The sequence below is a fragment of the Lagenorhynchus albirostris genome, chromosome 1 (genome assembly GCF_949774975.1).
Source record: "Lagenorhynchus albirostris chromosome 1, mLagAlb1.1, whole genome shotgun sequence".
NCBI classification, from domain to species: Eukaryota; Metazoa; Chordata; class Mammalia; order Artiodactyla; family Delphinidae; genus Lagenorhynchus; species Lagenorhynchus albirostris.
Genome location: NC_083095.1, coordinates 126,075,845 through 126,101,982, shown reverse-complemented (window position 1 = coordinate 126,101,982; position 26,138 = coordinate 126,075,845). Strand labels below are relative to the sequence as shown.

At 36.1% G+C, this 26,138-nt stretch overlaps 1 protein-coding gene across 3 annotated transcripts in view; it reads right to left on the bottom strand.

The window, feature by feature from the left end:
* The window catches only part of PIAS1 (protein inhibitor of activated STAT 1), a 117,802-nt gene that overhangs the window by 73,554 nt on the left and 18,110 nt on the right, over positions 1-26,138 (bottom strand). For all 3 annotated transcript variants that reach the window (XM_060153000.1, XM_060153010.1, XM_060153007.1), the window contains exon 2: positions 17,324-17,768. In XM_060153000.1, the coding sequence (XP_060008983.1) occupies positions 17,324-17,768 (445 nt within the window). The remainder of the gene's footprint in view (positions 1-17,323; positions 17,769-26,138) is intronic.

Genomic DNA, 26,138 nt, shown 5'->3' with positions numbered 1-26,138 from the left:
CCAACATACTTTCATGATTTTTAAAAATTCAAAAAAAAGAATATCTATGAAAAAAATTCCACAGCTAACATCATACTCAATGGTAAAAGACTAGATGCCTTCCCTCTAAAGAGCAAGATTAAGAATGTCCACTCTTCAAATTCAATAGCACATGAAAAGGATTATACACCATGACCTAGTGGGGTTTATCATGAAATGCTAGGATTAAAATATGACAATTAATCAATGTAAAATACCACATTAAAAGAACAGAAAAAACCAAAACACGTGACCATCTCATTTGATGCAGAAAATGCACCTGACAAAATTCAATACCCTTTCATGATAAAAATACCCAATAAACTGAAACTAGAAGGAAACTATCTCAACATAATTAAGACCATATACGAAAAACCCACAGCTAACATCATACTGAATGGTAAAAGATTGAAAGCTTTTCCTCTGAGATCAGGAACAAAGTAACTTTCTATTCAACACATCATACTATAAGTCCTAGCCAGAGCACTTAGGTAAGAAAAAGAAATAAAGCGAGGTAAAATTATCTCTGTTCACAGACGACATAACATATATGTAGAAAACCTTAAAGATTCCACAAAAAACTAGTAAACAAATTCAGGAATGCTGCAGAACACAAAATTAACACTCAAAAATCAGTTGCATTTCTATACACTAACAGTGACCAATCTGAAAAGGAAATTAAGAAAATAATCCGATTTTCTAGTATAGCATCAAAAAGGATAAAATACTTAGGAATAAACTTAACCAAGGAGCAAAAGACTTAACATGCTGAAAATTACAAAGCATTGCTGAAAGAAACTAACACAAATAAATGGAAACACATCCAGTGCTCACGGATGGGAAGACTTAATATTGTTAAAAAATGTCCATATTACCCAAAGTGATCTGCAGATTCAATATAAGCCATATCAAAATCCCAATAGCATTTTCTGCAGAAATCGAAAAAAATCATCTTAAAATTCATCTGGAACTGAAAGGGACTCCGAGCAGCCAAACAATCTTGGAAAAAAAAAAGTCAGAGGTCTCATATTTCCTGATATCAAAACACATAACAAAGCTATAGTAATCAAAAAAATAAGGTACAAACAAAAAACAATGTGGTACTGACATAAAGATACATAGATCAAGGGAACAGAAAAGAGCCCAGAAATAAACCATTGCACATAGGGTCAAATGATCTTTACAAGGGTACTAACACTACACAATGGGGAAAGAATAGTCTCTTCAACAAATTGTGTTAGAGAATCTGGATATCCACACACAAAATAACAAGGTTGGACCATTCCTTTACAGCATACATAAAAATTAACTCAAAATGAATTAAAGACCTGGAACTATAAGGCTTCTCGAAAAAAATATAGGGGAGACACTTCATGATACTGCATTTGGTAATGATTTCTTAGAGATGACACCAAAAGCACAGGCAACAAAAGCAAAAACAGACACTTGAGGCTACATCAAACTTAAAAACATATTCACATAATGGAAACAACAGAGTGAAAAGGCAATCTATGGAATGGCAGAAAATATTTAGAAATCATATCTGATCGGTGTCTTCTTTGTTTGTTTTAATTAATTTATTTTTGGCTGTGTTGGGTCTTCATTCCTGCACGCAGGCTTTCTCTAGTTGCGGTGAGTGGGGGCTACTCTTTGTTGCGGTGTGTGGGCTTCTCATTGAAGTGGCTTCTCTTGTTGTGAAGCACGGACTCTAGGCATGGGGGCTTCAGTAGTTGTGGCACGCAGGCTCAGTAGTTGTGGCACAGGGGCTTAGTTGCTCCACAGCATGTGGAATCTTCCCGGACCAGGGCTCGAACCCGTGTCCCCTGCATTGGCAGGCGGATTCTTAACCACTGCGCCACCAGGGAAGTCCTGATCACGGTTTAATATTCAGAATAAATTAAAAATACCTACAACTCAACAACAGAAAAACAAATAACCCAATTAAAAAAATGGGCAAAGGACCTGAATAGAGATTTCTCCAAAGATATACAAATGGCCAACAAATACGTGAATAGATGCTCAACATCATGAATCATCAGAGAAATGCAAATCAAAAGCACAAAAAGATATTACTTCATAACCATTAGGATACCCACCATAAAAAAAAAACAAAAACAGAATATAAGGGTTGGAGAGAATGTGGAGAATCTGGAACCCCCTGTACACTGTTAGTGGGAATGTTAAATGGCATACCCATTATGGAAAACATCGCTGTATCACGTACGGTGGTTCCTCAAAAAATTAAAAATGGAGCTACCATACGATCCAACACTCTCACTTTTGGACATAAATCTGAACGAACTGAAAACAGGATCTCAGCTATTTGCACAATCATGTTCATAGCAGCATTACTCACAACAATCGAGAGGTGGAAGCAACCTAAATGTCCATCCAGGTGAATGGTTAACCAAATGTAGTACACGCATAAAACAGAATATTAATTAGCCTTAAAAAGGAAGGAAATTCTGTCACACACTACAATACAGATGAAACTTAAGGGCACTGTGTTAAAGGAAATAAGTCAGTCACAAAAAGATAAGTACTGTATAATTCCACTTATATGAAGTACTTAAGTAGTTAAATTCTTAGAAATGAAAGTGCAGTGGTGGTCACCAGGGGCTGGGGGGAAGGAGAAATGGGGAGTTGTTTTTTGGGTATAGAGTTTCAGGTTTTTGTTTTTCGGTTTTTTTAACATCTTTATTGGAGTATAATTGCTTTACAATGGTGTGTTAGTTTCTGCTTTATAACAAAGTGAATCAGCCATACATATACATATATCCCCATATCTCCTTCCTCTTGCATCTCCCTCCCACCCTCCCTATCCCACCCCTCTAGGCGGTCACAAAGCACCGAGCTGATCTCCCTGTGCTATGCAGCTGCTTCCCACTAGCTATCTATTTTACATTTGGTAGCGTATATATGTCCATACCACTCTCTCACTTCGTCCCAGCTTACCCTTCCCCCTCCTTGTGTCCTCAGGCCCATTCTCTATGTCTGCATCTTTGTTTTCTTCTTTGTTTTTTGGTTTTTGCTGTACGCGGGCCTCTCCCTGCTGTGGCCTCTCCCGTTGCGGAGCACAGGCTCCGCACGCGCAGGCCCAGCGGCCATGGCCCACGGGCCCAGCCACTCCGCGGCACGTGGGATCCTCCCGGACCGAGGCACAAACCCGCGTCCCCTGCATCGGCAGGCGTACTCCCAACCACTGCGCCACCAGGGAAGCCCTATGTCTGCGTCTTTAAGATAAAAAAGTTCTAGAGGTCTGTTGCACAATATTAATATACTTAACACTACTGAAATGTACACTTAAAAATGGTTAAAAGAGAAATATTTTTACCACAACTTAAAAAAACTTTTAAGGAAATCAGACATATCCCACTAAAAATAATTATATACCAACCTGCAAAAGAATGAAGTACTGATGCATGCTGTAACATGGGTGAACCTTAAAAACATTATGCAAGTGAAAGCCAGTCACAACAAGGCCATATATTATATGATTTCATTAATATGAAATAGCCAGAATAGGCAAATTCATAGAGACAGAAAGACAATTAATGGTTTTCAGGGGCTGGGAGGAGGGGCAAATGGGAGTGACTGCTAATCAGTATGGTGTTTCTTTTGGGGGTGATGAAATTTTTTTCATTAAATAGTAGTGATGGGTACACAACTCCATGAATATACTAAAAACCATTGAATTGTATGCTTTAACAGGGTGAAGCTGTTACTTGAAAAATCCGAACACCGTAAAAGTAGTAACAGAGTTGACAGTTTTTTTCAACTTCTGTGTAATGAAAGATATTAGAAATTACATAATAAGATCTGTAACAGACCAAGATAAAATATTTACAACACATAATAGAGGGCTGGCTAATATGCAGTACATACAAAGTACAAACCAATAAAAAAAAGCAATATAGAGACTAGAAAAATGAGCAAAGAATATAAACAAGCAATTCATGGATGACAAATGGTTAATAATCATTAAAATGTTTGGCTTCAGCAGTAAGCAAAAATATATAAATTAAAACAAGATGGTTTTCATTTTATCAGTTTATAAAAATTATTTAAAGTATTGATAAAACTGTGGATAATAGGCACTTTCATAACAATGTTGTTGGTCGGAGTGTAAACTCTTTTGGGGGGCAGGGGATGAAATTTGATAGCAAATTAGAAGTATGCATATCCTTTGACCTAGCAAAATTATTTTAAATTTTTTAAAAATAGTCACATAATTACAAAAATATATACTCATATATAAGGATGTTTGCTGGAAGAGGAGCAAAAAATAGAAACAACCCATACGTTCATGGAAAGGAGAAAACTTAAGTTTACGACTATACTATGATACATTCTGTAGGAGTTCAAAGAAATAACATGATCTACGTGAGAAAGTTTTTATAATGTACTATGATGTTAAATACAATTCAGAAGATCTGGAGTGTGGAAAATCTCTATTTTTTATAAGCACCCTCAGTAATTCTGACTCAATTACTCCACAAGACAAAAATGTTAAATTCACGCTCCCTGGTAAATATAATCTCTTTGATTTTTATCCTTAGGTTATACCTTTTAGTTTACTTTCCCTTGTGTTTTCTAAGATGAACTATGTATGTTTGACTCCTCTACTAGATCATGAACTCCTTGAATAACCATGTCTTATTTTTTCTCAGAAACCAGAATGATACTTGGCACAAAAAGGAACTTAATAAATATTAGTTAAATGAATAAATTTTTTAAAAATCAAAAATATTATACTTTTGTATCTATGTTGTCTAAAACATTGGGAGGAATGGATGGAGAAGATTGTACTTTCATGACCCTGGGTATTTACATAAAAATGAAAACATGCTTTATTATGATCTTTGTTCTTTTGGAACGTTTTACAGTGGCTTGATCCATATGGAAAGGATAAAAATGAGCAAAAAAAAAGAACTAAAGAAAAAATAACCAATAAAATAATTCTCTGTAACTTCATTTTATATTTCTCTTTTATTTATGTAATTTTAGAAGAACTTTAAACTTTTTACTTATAATTTTTTCCCTATTGTTTTTGAGGAGTCTTAGAATCTTCATCTTATTTTTAAGGTCTCTTTATATCTTATAAAATACCATAAATTGGGCTTCCCTGGTGGCGCAGTATGAGAGTCCGCCTGCCGATGCAGGGGACACGGGTTCGTGCCCCGGTCCGGGAGGATTCCACACACCGTGGAGCAGCTAGGCCCGTGAGCCATGGCCACTGAGCCTGAGCGTCCGGAGCCTGTGCTCCGCAACGGGAGAGGGTCACAGCAGTGAGAGGCCCGCGTACCGCAAAAAAAAAAAAAAAAAAAAAAAAAAAAATTTTCTTTAAGGCAAACAAGGTTTTGCTCCCCACAAATATCAGAAAATCAGGGAGATTTTGAGATTAACTACACATACTTGTCATTTCAACAGAATGAATTTAGCAAACACCTGAAATCTACACTGGGTTGAAAAAAACTTAATTCCTCTTAAAGATACTTAGGTATTGAGTTATGAAGGGTCTATAATTTTAACACCTTAAAAAAAAATTCTAGGACTTCACTGGTGGTGCAATGGTGCCTGCCAATGCAGGGGACACGGGTTCAAGCCCTGGTCCGGGAAGATCCCACATGCTGTGGAGCAACTAAGCCCATGCATCACAACTACTGAGCCTGCACTCTAGAGCCCGCAAGCCACAACTACTGAAGCCCGCGTGCCTAGAGCCATGCTCTGCAATAAGAGAAGTCGCCACAATGAGAAGCCCGCTCGCCGCAACTAGAGAAAGCCCACTCACTGCAACGAAGACCCAACGCAGCCAAACAATAAATAAATATATTTTTTAAAAAAATTCTAGTGACCGAGATCTAGAGGTGCTAAATCAGAATTCCTCACATGTACTGTGAATTTCACACAGGTCCAAACTGATCTATTGAAATAAAACTCCATTTACATTATGTACTGGCAAAAATTATCATGTAAAATTAAAATGTCAAACCCTCTTTCAATGTATATATGAAATACAAAAGACCTTCAGTAGTTCTCCATACAGTAAATTTCAACACAGTGATCCCACCTGTAGACCCAATGAATTCTACTGGAAAAAAAAAAAAAAAGACTTCACTAAATAAAAATGAGAGCAAAAGATGTTATAAAATTGCAAAATTATTTTAAAGAACAATTTTTAAAATACTTTCATTTATTTTTAATATATTATGTTATACAGGAGCATTGGCTTTGGAAGCAAACTTACTTATTTTCAAATCCTGACACCTTCCCCGCATCTCTGTGAATTACCTTCTTCAGATCTCAGCTACTACCACTTTCATAAAATTTAGGCTATTGGTCTAACCGTCCAAAGCTGTTTGGAGGCTTAAGTGAGATAACAGATATAAAACTCCCAGCTTAATGCTTATCAGAGTAGATAATAATTTTTAGTTGTGTATCTAATTTCTCTCCTCATGTATTAAAGACTTTATAATAATTTTAACTGATCCTTAAAATATTCTCTATAGTAAATATATCAGTTTAATTAAATGTTATTCTATAATTGGATATTTAAGTTATTTCTAAGTTTTATACTGGAAATAATGGTGCAATGAATATTCTTAGGCTTTGAGTTTCCAAAGGTGGAACTAATAGATCAAAAAGTATTTTTAAGCTCTTGCTGCATATTGCCAAAATGTACTCTCAAAGAGCTGTATTATAGTTTATGTTGCTACCAGCAATGAACATAACATTTTAACACATCTCACGGATACTGTATAGAAATTCACATATACTTTAATGTAAGCTATAGACAAGATTTAAAACCTCATTATTGACTTAACTTTGAATTTTGGTTAAGAACTAGTGAAGTTCAGTGTCTTTTCATGTTTCCTAGCTGCACTTCCCCTTTAATAATTTACATTTTCATACACTGTCTAATAGAGTCTTAGTATCCTACCCCATATTGATTTGTGAGTTCTTTCCTTCAGTCTTATATTTGATTCAAATATTTTTATTCGGTATTTACTTTGACACTTGGGTTTTAAAAAAAAAAACTGATGCATAGGGGTTTGACATTTTTATGTAATCAACTCCATCATTTCCTTCTGAGGTTTCTTAAATTGTATGTAAACATGAACTGCTAATTTTACATTTAAACTTTACATGGAGAGGTGGCGAAAAGAAACACAAAATGCCACGAGTACTTATAGATAAGTGATTTTCCCCTCTAATTCATATCTTATGTAATAAAATAATTTTTAAATTAATAAAATTTAAGAGCAGAAATAAAATTTTCAAAACTACAACACCAAAATAAACAACGAAACAGAATTCTAAAAACTGCAGAGAACATATAGAGGTGATAAATTGAATTTGTTTTGTTAAAATAATTCAGCCTTTTTATTTTTACCTACCTTAAAGTGATTTAATTCTAATAATACATTCAACATCCAGCTTCTTTTAAACTGCAAAATCCCCATCTTTGGCATATCTAAGGCTTATTTACATTTTAGTGTTAATAAGTTTAGCAAGAGTAGTGCCAAAAAACTAGAATGACTAATTGCCACTCAAAACCATTGGGGTCATCTGCAAGCACTGTCAATACTGAAATAGTAAGGCTCAAGAAAGGGAATGGCGGTCCAGTGGTTACGACTCTGCAATTCTACTGCAGGGAGCATGGGTTCGATCCCTGGTCAGGAAACTAAGATCCCATATGCCACAAGGCAGCCACAAAAAAAAAAAAGAGAGAGAAAAAAGGGAATGGCTTAAAATTACCTTCCAATCACCCAGATATCTAACAACAAAACTTCTGTTTTAAAAAAAGCAAAGAAGGGGCTTCCCTGGTGGTGCAGTGGTTGAGAATCTGCCTGCCAGTGCAAGGGACACGGGTTCGAGCCCTGGTCTGGGAAGATCCCACATGCCGTGGAGCAACCAGGCCCGTGAGCCACAACTACTGAGCCTGCGCGTCTGGAGCCTGTGCTCCGCAACAAGAGAGGCCCGGGCACCGCGATGAAGAGTGGCACCCGCTCGCCGCAACTACAGAAAGCCCTCGCACAGAAACGAAGACCCAACACAGCCAAAAATAAATAAATAAATTTATTTATTAAAAAAAAGCAAAGAAACAGAATGCCAAAAATGGGTTCTCCCTTTGTTGTACCATCCTACCTGTACCACCATTACCACAACCAAGTCCTCCAGCTGGCTGGTCTGCAGCTTGTATGGTAACTCAACTTGTGCTGGGAAGACTGGACCAAAGTGGTGTAGGATTCATTGGCAAATTCTGAAATGCTACATTTCAAGCACTATATATACTACATGTTTGATCTTTAAATTTCATCCCAATAAAGTCTCATATGTTGGATTTCTCTGTAAAACTACATGCTTGCTTCTGAACCTAAATGGCTGGCTCATTAATCTCACAATTAAAATTTTTAATGTCATATTTACAATTATACACAAGGATTCTTTACTGATTCTGATCATCAAGATTCCTTCCCAACAACAACAAAGTCCATCATTCTAGTTCCCAAGATAACAATCAAGAACACAAAGATTCATTTATTAAAAACACAATAGATGGCTTCAGGCTTCTGGGCCACTTATACAAACGATAATAAAAATATTAAATTAAATTCACCAGATGAAAAGACAGATTATCTACAACGGGATGTAGATTTAGAAGTAAATTTTAGATTTTGTTTTGAAAGTCAGAAATCAGTGCTGCTCTCCAAAAAAAAATTGCAGAGGAAGGAGCACTTCCAAATTCATTCTATGAGGCCACCATCACCCTGATACCAAAATCAGACAAAGATACCACAAAAAAATAAAATTACAGGCCAGTATCACTGATGGACACAGATGGAAAGAGCCTCAACCAAATACTAGCAAACCGAATCCAGCAATACATTAAAAGGATTATACACCATGATCAAGTGGCATTTATCCCAGGGATGCAAGGATTTTTCAATATCTGCAAATCAATCAGTGTGATACACCACATTAACAAACTGAAGAATAAAAACCATATGATCATCTCAATAGACGCAGAAAAAGCTTTTGATAAAATTCAACATCCATTTATGATAAACACACTCCAGAAATTGGGCATAGAGGGAACATACCTCAACATACTAAAAGCCATATATGACAAACCCACAGCTAACATCATACTCAATGGGGAAAAGCTGAAAACATTTCCTCTAAGATCAGGAACAAGACAAGGATGTTCACTCTCACCACTTTTATTCAACATAATTTTGCAAGTCCTAGCCCAGCAATCAAAGAAAAAAAAGAAATAAAAAGAATTCAAAGTGGAAAAGAAGTAGTAAAACTGTCATTGTTTGCAGATGACATGATACTATACATAGAAAATCCTAAAGATGCTACCAGAAAACTACTAGAGCTCATCAATGAATCTGGTGAAGCTGCAGGCTACAAAATCAATACACAGAAATCTGTTGCATTTCTATACACTAACAACGAAAGGTCAGAAAGAGAAATTAAGGAAACAATCCCATTTACCATTGCATCAAAAGAATAAAATACCTAGTAATAAACCTACCTATGGAGGCAAAAGACCTGTACTCCGAAAACTATATAAGATGTTGATGAAAGACATCGAAAATGACACAAATGGAAAGATATACCATGTTCTTGGACTGGAAGAACCAATACTGTCAAAATGACTATTACTACCCAATGCAATCTACAGATTCAATGCAATTCCTATCAAATTACCAATTGCATTTTTCACATAACTAGAACAAAAAATTTTATAATTTGTATGGAAACACAAAAGACCCCGAATAGCAAAAGCCATCCTGAGAAATAAAAACGAAGCTGGATCAGGCTCCCTGACGTCACACTATACTACAAAGCTGCAGTAATCAAAACAGTATGGTACTGGCACAAAAACAGTAATACAGATCAATGGAACAGAACAGAAAGTCCAGAAATAAATCCACACACACAGTCAATTAATCCACAACAAAGGAGGCAAGAATATACAATGCAGAAAAGACAGTCTCTTCAATAAGTGGTACTGGAAACACTGGACAGCTACATGTAAAAGAATGAAATTACAATATTCTCTAACACCATACACAAAAATAAACTCAAAATGGATTAAAGACCTAAATGTAAGACCTGATACTATAAAACTCCTAGAGGAAAACATAGGCAGAACACTCTCTGACATAAATTACAGCAATATCTTTTTGGATCCGTCTCCTAGAGTAATGGAAATAAAAACAAAAATAAACAAATGGGACCTAATGAAACTTACCAGCTTTTGCACAGCAAAGGAAACCATAAACAAAACAAAAAGACAGGCTTCCCTGGTGGTGCAGTGGTTGAGAATCCGCCTGCCAATGCAGGGGACACGGGTTCGAGCCCTAGTCCGGGGGGATCCCACCTTTGTTGCCACGGAGCAACAAAGCCCATGCGCCACAACTACTGAGCCTGCACTCTAGAACCCATGAGCCACAACTACTGAAGCCTGTGCACCTGGAGCCTGTGCTCCGCAACAAGAGAAGCCATCCCACTGAGAAGCCTGTGCACCACAACAAAGAGCAGCCCCTGCTCACCGCAACTAGAGAGGCCCCACGTGCAGCAATGAAGACTCCACGCAGCCAAAAATAAAATAATTTTAAAAAGGCAATCTACAGAATGGGAGAAAATATTTGCAAACGATGCAACTGACAAGGGATTAATCTCCGAAATATACAAACAGCTCATACAGCTCAACAGCAAAAAAAAACCAAACAACCCAATCAAAAAATGGGCAGAAGACCTAAAAAGACATTTCTCCAAAAAAGACAAACAGATGGCCAGGAGGCACATGAAAAGATGCTCAATATCGCTAATTATTAGAGAAATGCAAATCAAAACTACAATGAGGTATCACCTCACATTGGTCAGAATGGCCATCATCAAAAAATCTACAAATAATAAATGCTGGAGAGAGTGTGGAGAAAAAGGAAGCTTCCTTCACTGTTGGTGGGAATGTAAATTGATATAGCTGCTATGGAGAACAGCAAGGAGGTTCCTTAAAAAACTAATAATAGAGCTACCATATTATCCAGCAATCCCACTCCTGGGCATATATCTGGAGAAAACCATAATTCAAAAAGATAAATGCACCCCAATGTTCATTGCAGCACTGTTTACAATAGCCAAAAATGGCTAGCAACCTAACTGTCCATCAAGAGATGAATGGATAAAGAAGATGTGGTAAATATACATAATGGAGTATTACTCAGCCATAAAAGAGAATGAAATAATGCCATTTGCAACAACATGGATGGACCTAGAGATTATCACACTAAGTGAAGTAAGCCAGACAGAGGAAGACAAATATCATATGATATCACTTACATGAGGAGTCTAAAAAAAAGGATACAAATGAACTTATCTACAAAACAGAAATGGACTCTCAAACATAGAAAACAAACTAATGGTTGCCAAGGGGAGGAAGGGAGAGGGATAAATTAGGAGTCTGGGATTAAAATATACACACTACTATACATAAAATAGATAACTAACAAGGACATACTGTATAGCGCAGGGAACTATACTCAGTAGCTTGTAATAACATATAATTGAAGAGAATGTAAAAAAAGAATATATATTTATATATATGTGTGTATAACTAAATCACTTTACTATGTACCTGAAACTAACACAACACTGTAAATCAACTATATTTCAATAAAAATTTTAAAAATAAAGATAAATAAAATAGCAATTTATAATACTTAATGGACACTAGTTTATGCTCATACTGTTGTATACAACAACAAATGTAATTAAAATGCACAAGCAATAAATTAGCCAAAGTTTAAAATAAATAAATAAATTATCTCTACATCTCTTAAAAAAGAAAAGAAAAGAAACCAGTGCTGCCAAATTAGGAAGAAAAGTTCCTAGGGAAGAAACCTGCCTACAGAAAAAAATAGTGCTTTTGATTTCCTAAAATTCAAGTACAGAAGAGCACAGCTTGTGTTGAATTGTTAGAAGGCAAATCTTCTAAAAGCAGAGTAGAGTAAATCATAAAACCTCTGAATGCCCTTCCCAATACTTATCAGAGTCTGTGTCCTTGAATTTGCATCACCTGATCTTTAGGCACTGGCTATTAGGCATGTGGAGGAAGGCAAACTCAATTATAAAAAATGAGAAGAGAAGGAAACTGTGAAATCTAATCCAATGCCAGTCGAGCCCTTGGCAGAAAACACTGGTAACCAATGTTATTAAGATGTAGCAGAAACCTTACCCACACTGCACAAAACAAGATGGATCGTTTTAACTATTTAGGAGTGCTGAAGCATCTGCTGCCTTGTTTCCTAAGGCAAAAAACCAAGTGCATATATATAAAACATATATATTAATTCAAATCTTTTCTATAAATTATTCATACATCTTCCCAAGCCTAAAATAATTGTAATTTTCTATATACAAATGTTCTACTTTAAAAAGGAAACAGACTGACCTAGCTTTCTAAAATACTGAAAATATAAACCCTATACACCTAGGATGTTGGACATCCCTAGGAAATACCAATACACCGTCCTACATCAAATTAAATTATAACTACTTGTAACAGAACTCAGGAAAATCAAATATGTAACCCAGAGAAGAGATATTGGTGGTGTTTAACGGAAAAGATTGTTTGACAAACATTAAAACTTAAATAGAAACCATCTTCCAAGACATAAAAAAAGAGGTAGGGAGGGATAAATCGCGAGACTGGGATTGACATATATACATTACTATATATAAAATAGATAAGAACCTACTGTATAGCACAGGGAACTCTACTCAATACTCTGTAATGACCTATATGGGAAAAGGATCTAAAACAGAGCGGATATATGTATAACTGATTCACTTTGCTGTACAGCAGAAACACAACATTTTAAATCAACTATACTCCAATAAAAGTTAATTTTAAAAAAGACTTAAAAGAGAAAGACAAAAAATATAAGTGACTTGTTTCATGACAAACTGAAGAATGACATCCATGACCAATAAAATGTCACAGTGTTTCAGATTCTTCAGTATGTAGCATCCAAATACTTTGCAAAAAACAGACTTTATTGTATTTAAATAAATTGGAGAGCTAATAATTGTTTACTGTGGTTACCACATAAGAGGTTCATAGCTCTGTATATTATGGGAATATACAGATGAACGCAGCAGAGCTGATTTTGAGGAACTAACAACAACAAAATGTTATTAAGAGCATGCAGGAAAGTGAAATTGATTTGGATGGGGGAAGAACAGACAGATATAAGGGGGGCATCTTAGAAAGATTAATGGAAAAGGTTTTTAAAAGCATTTGAAATGGGACTCATAGAACAAACAGGATTTTAATACTGACAGACAAAAATACACAGTAAATCAAGCATTTTACTTTACAACCACCTTTACTTCATCTCCCAATTAATGAAAAGAATTCCCTTTAATGTGTGTTCCAAAATGAATAAAGACCTTAAAATTACTTATTGTTAAAGAAATAATAACAAGATGATTATAAAAATGGATAAGAATTATCTAATAAAACAGGGGAATACCAAAACTATTGTTTTGATTTTAGTTAGAAACATTAACCACGCATACAAACATTCAGCTTACACTAGAACACCTTAAACTCTGTTTAAATCTACTGCTTACAGATAAAATGGAAGGGGAGAAAATGAAAAATTAAATTTAACCACCACATTCTGGACTCAAGTGATTAAGTGTGATGAACTAGCTAAGTACAGGTCCAAACTAAACTCTTAAGAGCTTGTAATGATTTTAAATGTATTCAATATGTATACTAAGAAAGAGAATGCTGAAAACCATTTAATTTTTCAGAGAATATTGTTTTCCTAAACTTAAAACAAATAATCTACTGGCGAAAGTAATCCCTTAGAAAACTGAATTCCATGATGCAGTAGTCATTTCATTTAACGAAGTACAGAGATAGTCTTTTAACAATGTTAAAAATCTTATAGATTCCTTTTTTCAATTTTTTTTTTTTTTTACTTAACAGGGCCTTAAAATATGTTCATCCTCAACTCTTGCAGATTACTCAGAATCTTTTTTCAAATTCTCTGAGTATTTCCATCCCCTGAATAGTTACTGAATCAATAAACTTCCACAAATTACTTTCTGGTGATCTTTTTATGCATAACCAAAATATTTGCTTTTATTTTAGTTCTATGATAACAATGAGAAATTAGAAATCTATTTACATACCACCAAGCAATTCCATACCACCTATTAATTTTGTGTTTATATCACAAACAATGGATTTATTCATGAAAACTGGTGTTCTATAAAGTTGCCACAAACAATGAGTTAGTGAACACTGAACCATTGCTCCTAGGAGAAATACAGGGTTAGGTTCCTGCAAGCCTCTGAGCACATTTTCATCAACTGATCAATACCTAACCTTGTTTTATGTGTGCTTCTGTTTAAAGACACCTTATTTGATATATATTGATGATTCATTCACACTAAGCTCATTGCCAACAGCACTGCAACTCAAGCCTGAACAAAACTGATCTAATACATGTATTTTCTCCATAATGCACATCACAGCCTTTATGCATACAGGAACACTAGATAAAACTTAAGCACTATGCTTGGGGGCCATTTTAAACAATGCAATCACCAACAAAAAGCACAGAAATGCAAAAAATGTGGCATTAAGTAGAGTGCAAAGCAGACATTTGTTTACAATATGACAGCAGAAAACATGAAAGCAAGAACCACCTAGTTCAACCACAGGTGGGAAAGCACACATGAGCCAACTCAAATTCTTTGCAGCTCTGTGCATGTCTATAAATGGCTGTGAAACTGTTGTGAGTAGTGATTTTGAATTTACTGAGATAGCAGGCATTCATCCACTAGCATGTGCAAATAATGAGGCTTGACAATACAAAGAAAGTCCAATTAAATAAATCTTACGGGAAATATTTTAGTACTTCAACCCATCAATTTTGTAAATGCAAGGGTTTACTTAATGGTTATCAAGAACGGGCAAAACTTTTATGACATTGCTCTTAAACTACTACACAAAAATACCCCATTGAAGCATTCTATAAATTTTCAGATGAAGAGTAAAGACAGAAAAATTATTTAAAATTTACTGACTATTCTTTAAAAACAGTCAGTAGGGAGAAAATACTATAGAAAGATAGCAAAAACTATCTGCAGCTTTAACAACACAATTTCTTATGAACTACCTGCCTCTCATATCTTTTTAGGGAAAACCCAGATGTTTGCCCACTATTATTACACACTAAAAAGTTCATAAGGATAAAGTACCCTGAAGTATTAAAACAATAAGATATAAATTATGATAAGTTAAACTGCAAAGGCATAAAAAGACAGTGTAGACAATTAGAAATGAACACATAACATATATATTTAAGCAAAGTACCTCAGTAAAATAAAAATAATTTTAAATGCTCAATTTTTATTAATATTTAAAATATTATCCAATATAACCAGAATGTATGTCCAGTTTGCATTTCTACTTTTCATATCAAAATTTAGATACGTATGTAAACATCACCTATTCACACTGGTACTTGAAATTTATATTAGTGAAACTGAAAACAAGAAGATATGTTAATTACTAAGACCCAAAGAAAATTTGAGAGCTGGGAATCAAATCAAATAAAAGCCACCAACATTTTTTTCCTTTCAAATTTCAGATGATGTTCACTATAGCATGTGTTTGGCAGCCAAAAACTAGAAAATACGTCTTTTAATAGGGGACTTATTTAGAACATAAAATAATACACAGTCTTTAATAAGAAATGAGCTCATATATATATACACACACATGCTCACACATGTACACATAGACACTATATATACGTGTGTGTATATATAGCCTTCAATTAAAAATGGGAAAGACAGACAAGAAGAAATGTCTATATTAGTAAGGCAAAAGAGGGGTAGGGGCAAGTCACAGAACACTATGTATTGATACAATATAATTCCTTCTTAAAAACAAGAAACATAACTTGCTTATATATGCATATATACTGAACTGCTAACAAGAAGGGACTTTGGCACTTTCGTTTTTTATAATGAGCATATATAAGTTTTAAAAGCTTACAGTAGGTTCTCAGCAAGTGTTAAGTTTTCTTATTAATGGCTATTTAAAAAATAAAGTCATGTGAAAAAACTCATTTTGTTTGAAAATGACTCCTATAATCTTAATTTATTCAGTTATTCTGCTAAAAATAATTTAAAACAAACATTTCCCAGTTCAAAGAATTTCTGTAAATGTTCTCAAAATTCAACACTCACCAATCCCCCAAACTGAAATGTTTACTGATTTGTAACAGGGGTTGGCAAACTTTTTCTGTAAAAGCCAGACAGTAAATATTTTAGGTTTTTCAGACATACATGGTCTCTGTTGCATATTCTTCTCTCTGTTTTTGTTTTATTTTACAACTCTTTAGGAATATTAAAAAAAAAATAAAAATCTTAGCTCAGATCCACCAAAACAGGCTGCAGGCTGGATTTCCCTTGCCAGCCGTAGTTTGCCAACCACTGATTTGTAACAACAAACCAGCATCTGGAAGTCTGATATTTTAAATATATTATACCAAAGGTAGCAGAGATCCCAACAGGGTCAATTTTCTTCTACCTTAAATAAAGTAAGGTAGCATTATAGCAATTAAAATTTCAAGTTGATTAATACATCGAATTCTATTAATAGGCTAGGCACTTATCAAATGATGGGAAAACATAGTACATGAAATTTCAAGTGTTTATTAGTATTATATAATCATGTGTGCACCTGCAAGGTACACATATCCATTTGAAAAAGTCAACTGGAATTAAAATACTACACATCAAAGCTCAACTCTCCTTTTATAAAAATTTAAACCATTTACTCATTTAAATAATCAAAAATAGTCATTTGTTTTAGATGTCATCAACCCTTGAAAATTAAAAACTGAATTCAGAGACTGATTTTAATTACTGGGTTTTAATTTTAATTTTGTAAGGGTTATTATAAAATAGTAATCAACAATCTAAAATATTACACTTTAAAAACGTTTATATTCTTGGAAAGTTTTTAACATTTTCTGTGTCAGCAACCATCACGGAAGACTTGAATATGCTTTTTTTCTGTCTAAAAGACAGCTTTTATATATTTGATTTGTCTAAAATTGAAAGATCCTTTTTACCATCTGGATCCTACCACCAAATATAAATTTTATTATGAATAATAATCTGGGTCAAATTCAAACTCAAAAATGAAAATGTATCCTCCAAAAGCAACCAAATAATCATTACAGAATAATCTTACCTAGACTGGTGGGTTTTATCAGTTCATCCAGTAAATCATAAAATGGTAATTTTTGAAGTTTTATATCCGGATGGACTGGGTGAAGAGCTGATGTAAGATGTGGGAGTTCCAGTTCATGTTTAGGTCCCAGAAGAGAAACAGGGAGTAACGGTGATGATGCAGGGTGACCATCATAAGTGAGTTGTGGAATGGTAGATGGAGACAAAGTTGCTGGCATAGGACTTGAATGTACGCTGGAGATGGACAAGTCCGCAGGCGTCATGATTTTCTGGGGGAACCTCCGCCTATAGAGTTCTTTAATTTTCATTTGTACAGCAGGACTGCAGCCAGCCTTTAGCAAATGCAGGGCTTTTGTGAGAAGTTCGTGTTTGCGTCCGTGCTTGTTTCTCCCAGCGTAGCCCAACAGTACTTGGAGTTCAGAAACTCTAAGGCTCATAACCATTTGCTTAGAGACAAAACAAAATGTAAAACATTAGTATTCCAATAATATGTTACAACATTAAACGATACTTTATTATAACACTTTATCCTTATGCTTTGTTTACAAAGGCCAGTTCATTTACAGTCAATTCCAGTTATTTCAAACTTAAAATCTAATCATTTGATATAACCAAAGAAATTTAAAATTCATAAATTCACTAACTTCTACCTAGGGTTATGAAAGATGTAAAATAAGTATACATCAGGTAGAACCACATCTCACCTTATTCCATTGTTATAGTGAAATTTTCAGGTATTTATCAAGCACTTACTAAGTCTCCAGGAGAGTACTGAGTGCTGTGTGGACGGCAAAAGGTAATGAGCCCTCAAGAACATTTGTTTTCTTAGGGGAAAATCATATAAGTATATGTGAAACATATAAACAGTCCACCTCAAGCACCAGATGTAGGCAGGATACAAATAACATTATGTTACATTCTATACTGACTTTGGGATTTGGATTTATAGGGCTTAAACTATACCTTTTTTGACCTATTATATACCAGATACATTTGATATTTTCATATGGGTTTTCATTAAATCTTTACAACTCCACAAGGTGTTACCCTTCCTGCTTTACATGTGAAGAAACTAGTTAGGAAAGGTTAAACAACTTACCTAAGGCCACATAGCTACTAAGTATCAATGAGGATTCAAACCCAGTTATGTATAATTCTAAAGTCCATGCATGATCTTTCCACTAAACCATTAGGAAAAGGATGACACTGGAAACATATTATTGACACTCTATTGGCAAAGCCAGGCTAAAAAGTCCAGGAATTGCGAATTTCCTGGCAGCCCAATGGTTCGGACTCTGTGCTTTCACTGCCAAGGGCCTGGGCTCGATCCCTCATCGGGGAACTAAGATCCCACAAGCCACGCGGCAAAAAAGTCCAGGAATTCAATCCACATGCCATAATGCATAAGGCTGAAGTAAAGAAATCTATTTAACTTTAACTCTGCGTTCCCAAACTTATTTCTCCTTTCTCCCCAACTACTAAGAGACTACCAACAGGAAATACCCGCACCAATTCTCCTATTTTAAAGTTGAGGAAAATGAAATCCAAAGGGAAGACAAGATCATACAGCTATTAACAGAAGAATCCTGACTTTACCACCACTGACAGAGAGGTGTCAGGATGAAAGACACATGTAAGGTTACCATTTACTCTCTATTTGCACAACTATTTTATCCCCTCACCTCATCCCAAATACCACAAAAGCTAAGCTGCCTTCCCTAATTTACCACCACTCCCTGGGATAATATCCATCTCAAGCCAATCATCTAGAAGTTATTTGCAGATTACAAAACAATTGAGAAAAATAAAATAGTGAGAAAAACAAGTGTATAAAGAGATTTATATGCAATATAGCGGGTTAACCAAAGAAATATGAGCCCTTCCCCTACCTTCCCTGGCCTGGAGAATGCTTTGTTTCCTCAAAGCCCAGATTTTGTCAGCCTTGCCCTTTAGGCCTGGCAGAACTAAATGACTCTCTTTTCACTACTCTTACTGGCCATTTTTCATATCTTTATTTTAGCACTTATCTTGCTGTATTATAATTTTCTTTTTTTACAAATGATTCCATGACCAGACTGAGGTCCTCTATGGCAACAGTCCCCAACCTTTTTGACACCAGGGACTGGTTTCGTGGAAGACAATTTTTCCATGGACCAGGGAGGGGGGGATGATAGTTTCAGGATGATTCAAGTGCATTGATTTATTATGGTCTCTGTGGAGTCAAACCTGTCTGCTCATGATAATCTGTATTTGCAGCCGCTCCCCAGCACTAGCCTCACCGCCTCAGCTCCACCTCAGATCATCGGGCATTAGATTCTCATAAGGAGCACGTGACCTAGATCCCTCACATGCGCAGTTCACAGTAGGGTTCGCGCTCCTATGAGAATCTAATGCCAGGATAACAATTTCTCCTTACTATCCAAACTGTCCTAAGAGTACAAAATAGTTTTAAAGATTTTTTTTTACTTATTTTAAAAGGAACAGAGATTGCAACAGAAAAGCACTGTATTAATAAGTTTCTGCTCTTAAAGAAATAACATGAATTATGCTTCAAAGATTATACGTTAAAACTAAACTTAAGTTGGCATTGGTCAAATGTATTTTGTTTTACAGAGAAAACACGATAAATTTTTAGAAAGAGAAGAATGTCTTTCCATTTCAATTCAGCTCCATTCTCTTAAGTCAAAAACAAAAACGGAAACTCAGTGGTTACCATCAACTTATGACAGCTTTTGTCCTAACTCTATGTGTATAAGGATTTAAATGCAGCACAGATGTATTATTGTTCTATTTCTATGGAAGAATACATTGACAACTCGCATAAAATAAAATCTCTTGCTTGATGATCAAAAGAAAAAAGTTAATGACATAGGCATAATTTTTGTTTTCATTTTCACAGGATGCATAATTAATCATCACAATTATAAGGTAGGTATTGTCCTCAATTTACAGATGGGAAAACTGAGGCCTAGGAAGGTTAAGAAATTTGTTGAATGTTACAAAACTAGTTCACTCCAAATGTTGTACCTTTACACTATGTTAGTGTCTTTTAGCAAAAACAAACCACATGCCTTTTAATTAGGAAAGAGAAAAACTTCTAAAAGATCAATTTATTTAATATTTAATCTCAACTTCAAGCTTCAACATTTTAGCTTAAAATTGGTGGTTAAGATAAAAGAAAACATCTGGATTCAAATTAACCACTGCACCTTGTAATCAGGTACAGTGAAAGCTGAGGTGCTATCTATTGCGATTATTGGAGCAGCTGCTGCATAATCTTAAGGACTGTAATAAGCATGCACTATTTAAAAAACCAAATAAAAGAGGGCAGGAAACGCAACCATCTGAAGTATCTCTCAACCAAAAAGCTTCAAAGAAGCATGGAGCAATCAATTCACAATGTAAAGTGTTGACAACACAGAGGAAAACTAAACACTTAAATGTGAAATGTTGAAATGCAATGTATTTTAATCTTTCGTGTGTTTAAAATCTCCATTTGTTAGCACTACAACAAAATGAATATTTATATCTAAGGATAACATCAACCACTGCTATTACTAGAAATCATTGCCTCCTTGGATAGCATTCTGCTGACTCTACAACCCCAAATGACAGAATGCCTGAGAAATGTGTATATTCTGTACAGAAAGCATTCTGTGAGGGTCAACTTTTTTAAATGAATCTTTTCAATCAGAAAGACCTGTACACCGTTTTAAAAGTCGAACAGTTTTACAAGAAAAACAGATGTCACTTGCCCTGTCCCCATTTTTCACATCCCTAAGGCAACTACCTTCAAGTCTTTTTAGCTATTTCTTCAGGCGTTTTTTTCACTATTTCTACTATATAGTAGGTCTATTAGTTATTTAAAATATTTTCCCTTTAGGAAAAAAATTGACTTCCTATTAAAAGGTAATGATTTAGATCTGTTACAACTTCCCATCATCATTTTTGGTTGAATCAACTGTTAGAGTTTATAATATTACTATGGCTGTAAATAATATTCACAGACGAGCCAAAAGTACATCATTATTACTGTTTTTTTGTATGACCTTGTTTTCCTTCTAGTTAATAACTGCACCATTTTTGCATTTGCTTAATTTTCTGTGTAACTACGGTTAATTCATCTTTAAATTGCTAGTGTTAACTTTCCTCTCAACATATTCAAATATATCAGGTAAATCTGTTTTAATTTCTTTTTTTTTTTTAATTTTACTTTTGGCTGCGTTGGGTCTTCGTTGCTGCGCATGGCCTTTCTCTAGTTGCGGCTAGCAGGGGCTACTCTTGGTTGCAGTGCGCGGACTTCTTATTGTGGTGGCTTCTCTTGCTGCGGAGCATGGGCTCTAGGCGCATGGGCTTCAGTAGTTGTGGCACACGGGCTCAGTAGTTGTGGCTCGTGGGCTCTAGATCACAGGCTCAGTAGTTGTGGCACATGGGCTTAGTTGTTCCGCGGCATGTCAGATCTTTCCGGACCAGGATCGAACCCATGTCCCCTGCATTGGCAGGCAGATTCCTAACCACTGCGCCACCAGGGAAGTCCTTTAATTTCTTTCTTAAAAGTATACTTCATACAATCCTCCATCAAGTTCCAATTTAGACTGCTTGTTCTCTAGGCCTGGTACAAAACTATGGTCATGGAATTTCCCTTTAACTTATCCCGGGAATTCCCTTATCACTCTTCGTGTTGGACCCCCTGTTTCCTTGATCTCACTTCTTTTCTTGATTTTCTCTTTTTAGTGGGGTATTTCCTCCAGTAGCTTCCTGAGAAGGAGGCATGGGAAGTACACTTTTTAAAAAATCCCTTGCATTGTCTAAAAATATCTTCATTTACTCATACTTAGTAACTGAGTTTGGCTCAGTATAGAATTCCAGGCAGGAAAGTATGTTCCATCAGAATTTTGAAGGCCTTTCCTCATCATCTTCTCTTAAGAAGCCTGGCACCATTCTGATCTGCAGTCTTTCACAGTCACCTATATATCCTCCTCAGGAAGCTTCCAGATGCTTCTCACTATGTGTTCTGAAATTTTACAATATTGTATCTTGGAGTAGGTTTTTTTTTTTCTTAATTGTATGAACTGATAATTGCTAAGTCTTTTACATTTATAGATGTATGTCCTTCAGTTTTGGGAAGTTTTCTTTTTCTTTTTAAATAAATTTATTTTTGGCTGTGTTGGGTCTCCCTTGCTGCATGCAGGCTTTCTCTAGTTGTGGCAAGCAGGGGCTACTCTTCATTGTGGTGTGCGGGCTTCTCACTGCTGTGGCTTCTCTTGTTGCAGAGCACGGGCTCTAGGCACGTGGGCTTCAGTAGTTGTGGCACATGGGCTCAGTAGTTGTGGTTCGCGGGCTCTAGAGCACAGTCTCAGTAGTTGTGGCACACGGGCTTAGCTGCTCTGCGGCATGTGGGATCTTCCCGGACAAGGGATCGAACCCGTGTCCCCTGCATTGGCAGGTGGATTCTTAACCACTGTGCCACCAGGGAAGTCCCTGGGAAGTTTTCTTGCAGTAATCTTCCTTTGATTTTTCTCTGTTCTTTTTCTTGTATACCTATTATTTAGATACGGGCCTTGCTAGACTGTCTAATTCTCTTTTGATCTGTTTTCTTTTTCCTCTTGCATTTACATCTCTTGTCTTTAGCTCTATTTTCTGGGAGATTTCCTCAACTTCATCTTCTAACTCTTCTATTAAAATTTCAATTCCCATGAGCTCTTCTCGGTTTGCTGCATTTTTCTTTCTCTTTTTTTTCCCTCTACATCTTGTTCTTATTTTACATGAATGTAGTATCTTCTCTCTTTTTAAAAAATTTTATTTTTTACTACAGCATCTTTTCTCTTGAGAATATAAATAAATAGGGTGTTTGACGTTGTTATTTTCTTCACCTGCCTGCACTGTCTCTGTAATCTGAGTTCTTTCTTGCTATTTTCTCTGGTCTCTGCCTTTCATGCTTGACGTTTTCCTCAAGTAAGGGAACCTTTGGCTGTACATTTATATCTAAGAGTAAGACACGAAAAAGATGATCAGATGAACTGTGTGAGTGAGCAGACTGAGTACTGCACTCTAGGATGATAAGGCAGGAACTTGGCTATCATGAGGATTCCATTTTTTCCTTTTATCTGATCACTTTTGACACAGAGGAATCCTCCAACCTCCTGCTTTGGCAGTATAAGGTTGGCTTCCAGTGTTCTCAGGGCAGAGTAGGGGAATGGGGAGGGAGGAGGGGAAGGTCCTCACCATTCTATAAGAACACATTTCAACTTAATCTCCTTCTCAGATATGTAACATTTTACACACACACGCACACACACAGTTCGGTGTGCGTGCCTGTATAAGAACACCATTCCAACTACAGAGGTAGGGACCATATTCTGAGAAAAAGAAATACAACAGTCAAGCAATATCAACAAGTACTGTAGACAAAGAGATTTCTGAGATTAAATAAAAAGTGCCAGGGCTTCCCTGGTGGCGCAGTGGTTGAGAGTCCGCCTGCCGATGCAGGGGACACGGGTTCATGCCCCGGTCCGGGAAGATCCCACATGCCGCGGAGCGGCTGGGCCCGCGAGCCATGGCCGCCGAGCCTGCGCGTCCGAAGCCTCTGCTCCGCAACGGGAGAGGCCACAAAAATGAGAGGCCCACGTACCGCCAAAAAAAAAAAAAAAAGTGTCTCATTAGCTATGACCCTACATTATTAAAGGTCATACCTAAATTGTGAATAAGAATTAGGTACTTCTTGTTGAACCACCTAATTACTCTCATTCACACATCCCACTGCAGTATTTTAGACGATGAATCATAAAGCAGACTCTATATTATGAATCTTTATCTGGTATCAATTTGTAAACAACTGTAAACCAAAATGAATTCTAAAGACAGTCAAAATAGGCACTTAACAATGTCATAATATTTCATTTATACTTTTACTTTCTACCCACAAAAGCAATCATCAAAAATACTCTAACTGCATAAAGATTGTACAGGGGGCTTCCCTGGTGGCGCAGTGGTTGAGAGTCCGCCTGCCAATGCAGGGGACACGGGTTCGTGCCCCAGTCCGGTCCGGGAGGATCCCACATGCCGCACAGCGGCTGGGCCCGTGGGCCGTGGCCGCTGACCCTGCGCGTCCGGAGCCTGTGCTCCGCGGCGGGGGAGGCCACAACAGTGAGGGGCCCGTGTACCGCAAAAAAAAAAACGATTGTACAGTACTACAAAAATATTTTATCCATTATTTTCAAAGTCAGATTCTTCATTCAATGGAACTGACTTTAGGATCATTTCTAATCCTCTCCACTTGAAATAGTTAATAAACAGCTGTTAGATTAGCAATTTGTCAACAATGTCCAGTTCAACCAGAAAACCTAGTTAGACAGTTTCTACTAAAGCAGCAAGTCAGGCTGGTTACATACTTCTCCATAATCTTGTTCCACCTGATTTCTCATCTTTTATTTATTTCTCAATATAAGATGACTGAAAAATGACCTGTAGTGCCTACTCCTCTAGCTGATTATCTTTCTCCCCTTCTGGTATCTTCCATCACATGGGATTCATTTAGCTCCCACATAATGACAAAACATGAATATTCCATTCTCCTTCAAACAAAGTATAAACCTACCACTCTGTTGAAATGGCATACCATGGCTTTGATTTTTGATAGATAATTTAAATATTATCCCCATTTATGTACTACCACATTTCATGAAACCCATGGATATGTCCTTCAAAAGCTCCTTCTAGATGATAACTCAAATACTAAAAATAACAAACCGAAATCAAAACAGTTTAAAATTTGGATTAAATATTTTTTACAATAAAAAAAGTTTAGCTTAATTTAAAAAGAGTTTAAAAGGAGTTTAAAATTCTAACACATTGCCAAACTTCTTATGCAGAGGTAGGACAAATATAACTTTAAGTAAAAAGCTGCTCTGCACACAGATGTTCAATAAATGCTCTTTGGATCCATGAATGAGCCGTAAATGAGTTGTAGAAAGGGAATATAGGAACAAACAATGAACACACAGAGATAAGCTATTCTTCAGAGACAGAGACTCATAATCACATTAATTCAATTCTCAAATGTGCTAGGTACAAATACAACATAATATGGTACTAGTATATATAGAATTTGGATTCTAATACTAACTCGGCCACTAATTTACTGAATCACAATCTTTCAGGGTCTATTTTCTCTCTTTAAAAAATGACAGATTGACTAGAGCTTCTCAAAGATTCCTCAGTTTCAAAATTCTATAATGTTATAACTATTAAGTGAAATCTTTCTTTTCATTCTACTCTTTCACAGGATAAAGAAATACAAACAATCTGTATGGTCAGTGAAATCTCTCAATGAGCAATGTTCTCAGTCAAAAATATAAGTGTCGGGCTTCGCTGGTGGCGCAGTGGTTGAGAATCTGCCTGCCAATGCAGGGGACACGGGTTCGAGCCCTGGTCTGGGAAGATCCCACATGCCGCGGAGCAACTAGGCCCATGAGCCACAGCTACTGAGCCTGCGCTCCGCAACGAGAGGCCGCGACAGTGAGAGGCCCGCGCACCGCGATGAAGAATGGCACCCGCTCGCCGCAACTAGAGAAAGCCCTCGCACAGAAATGAAGACCCAACACAGCCAAAAAATAAATAAATAAATAAATTTATAATATATATATGTGTCATACATGAGTTGATCCAGTAAAAATGATAAACCCAATATGTATTAAATGCTTATAATATGCCAATTACATATTAATTATAGTAGCATGAGTATCTTACTTAACCGTCACATGAACCCAAGAGACAGACCAATATTATTCCCATCTATGGAGAGAACTGATGCTAAA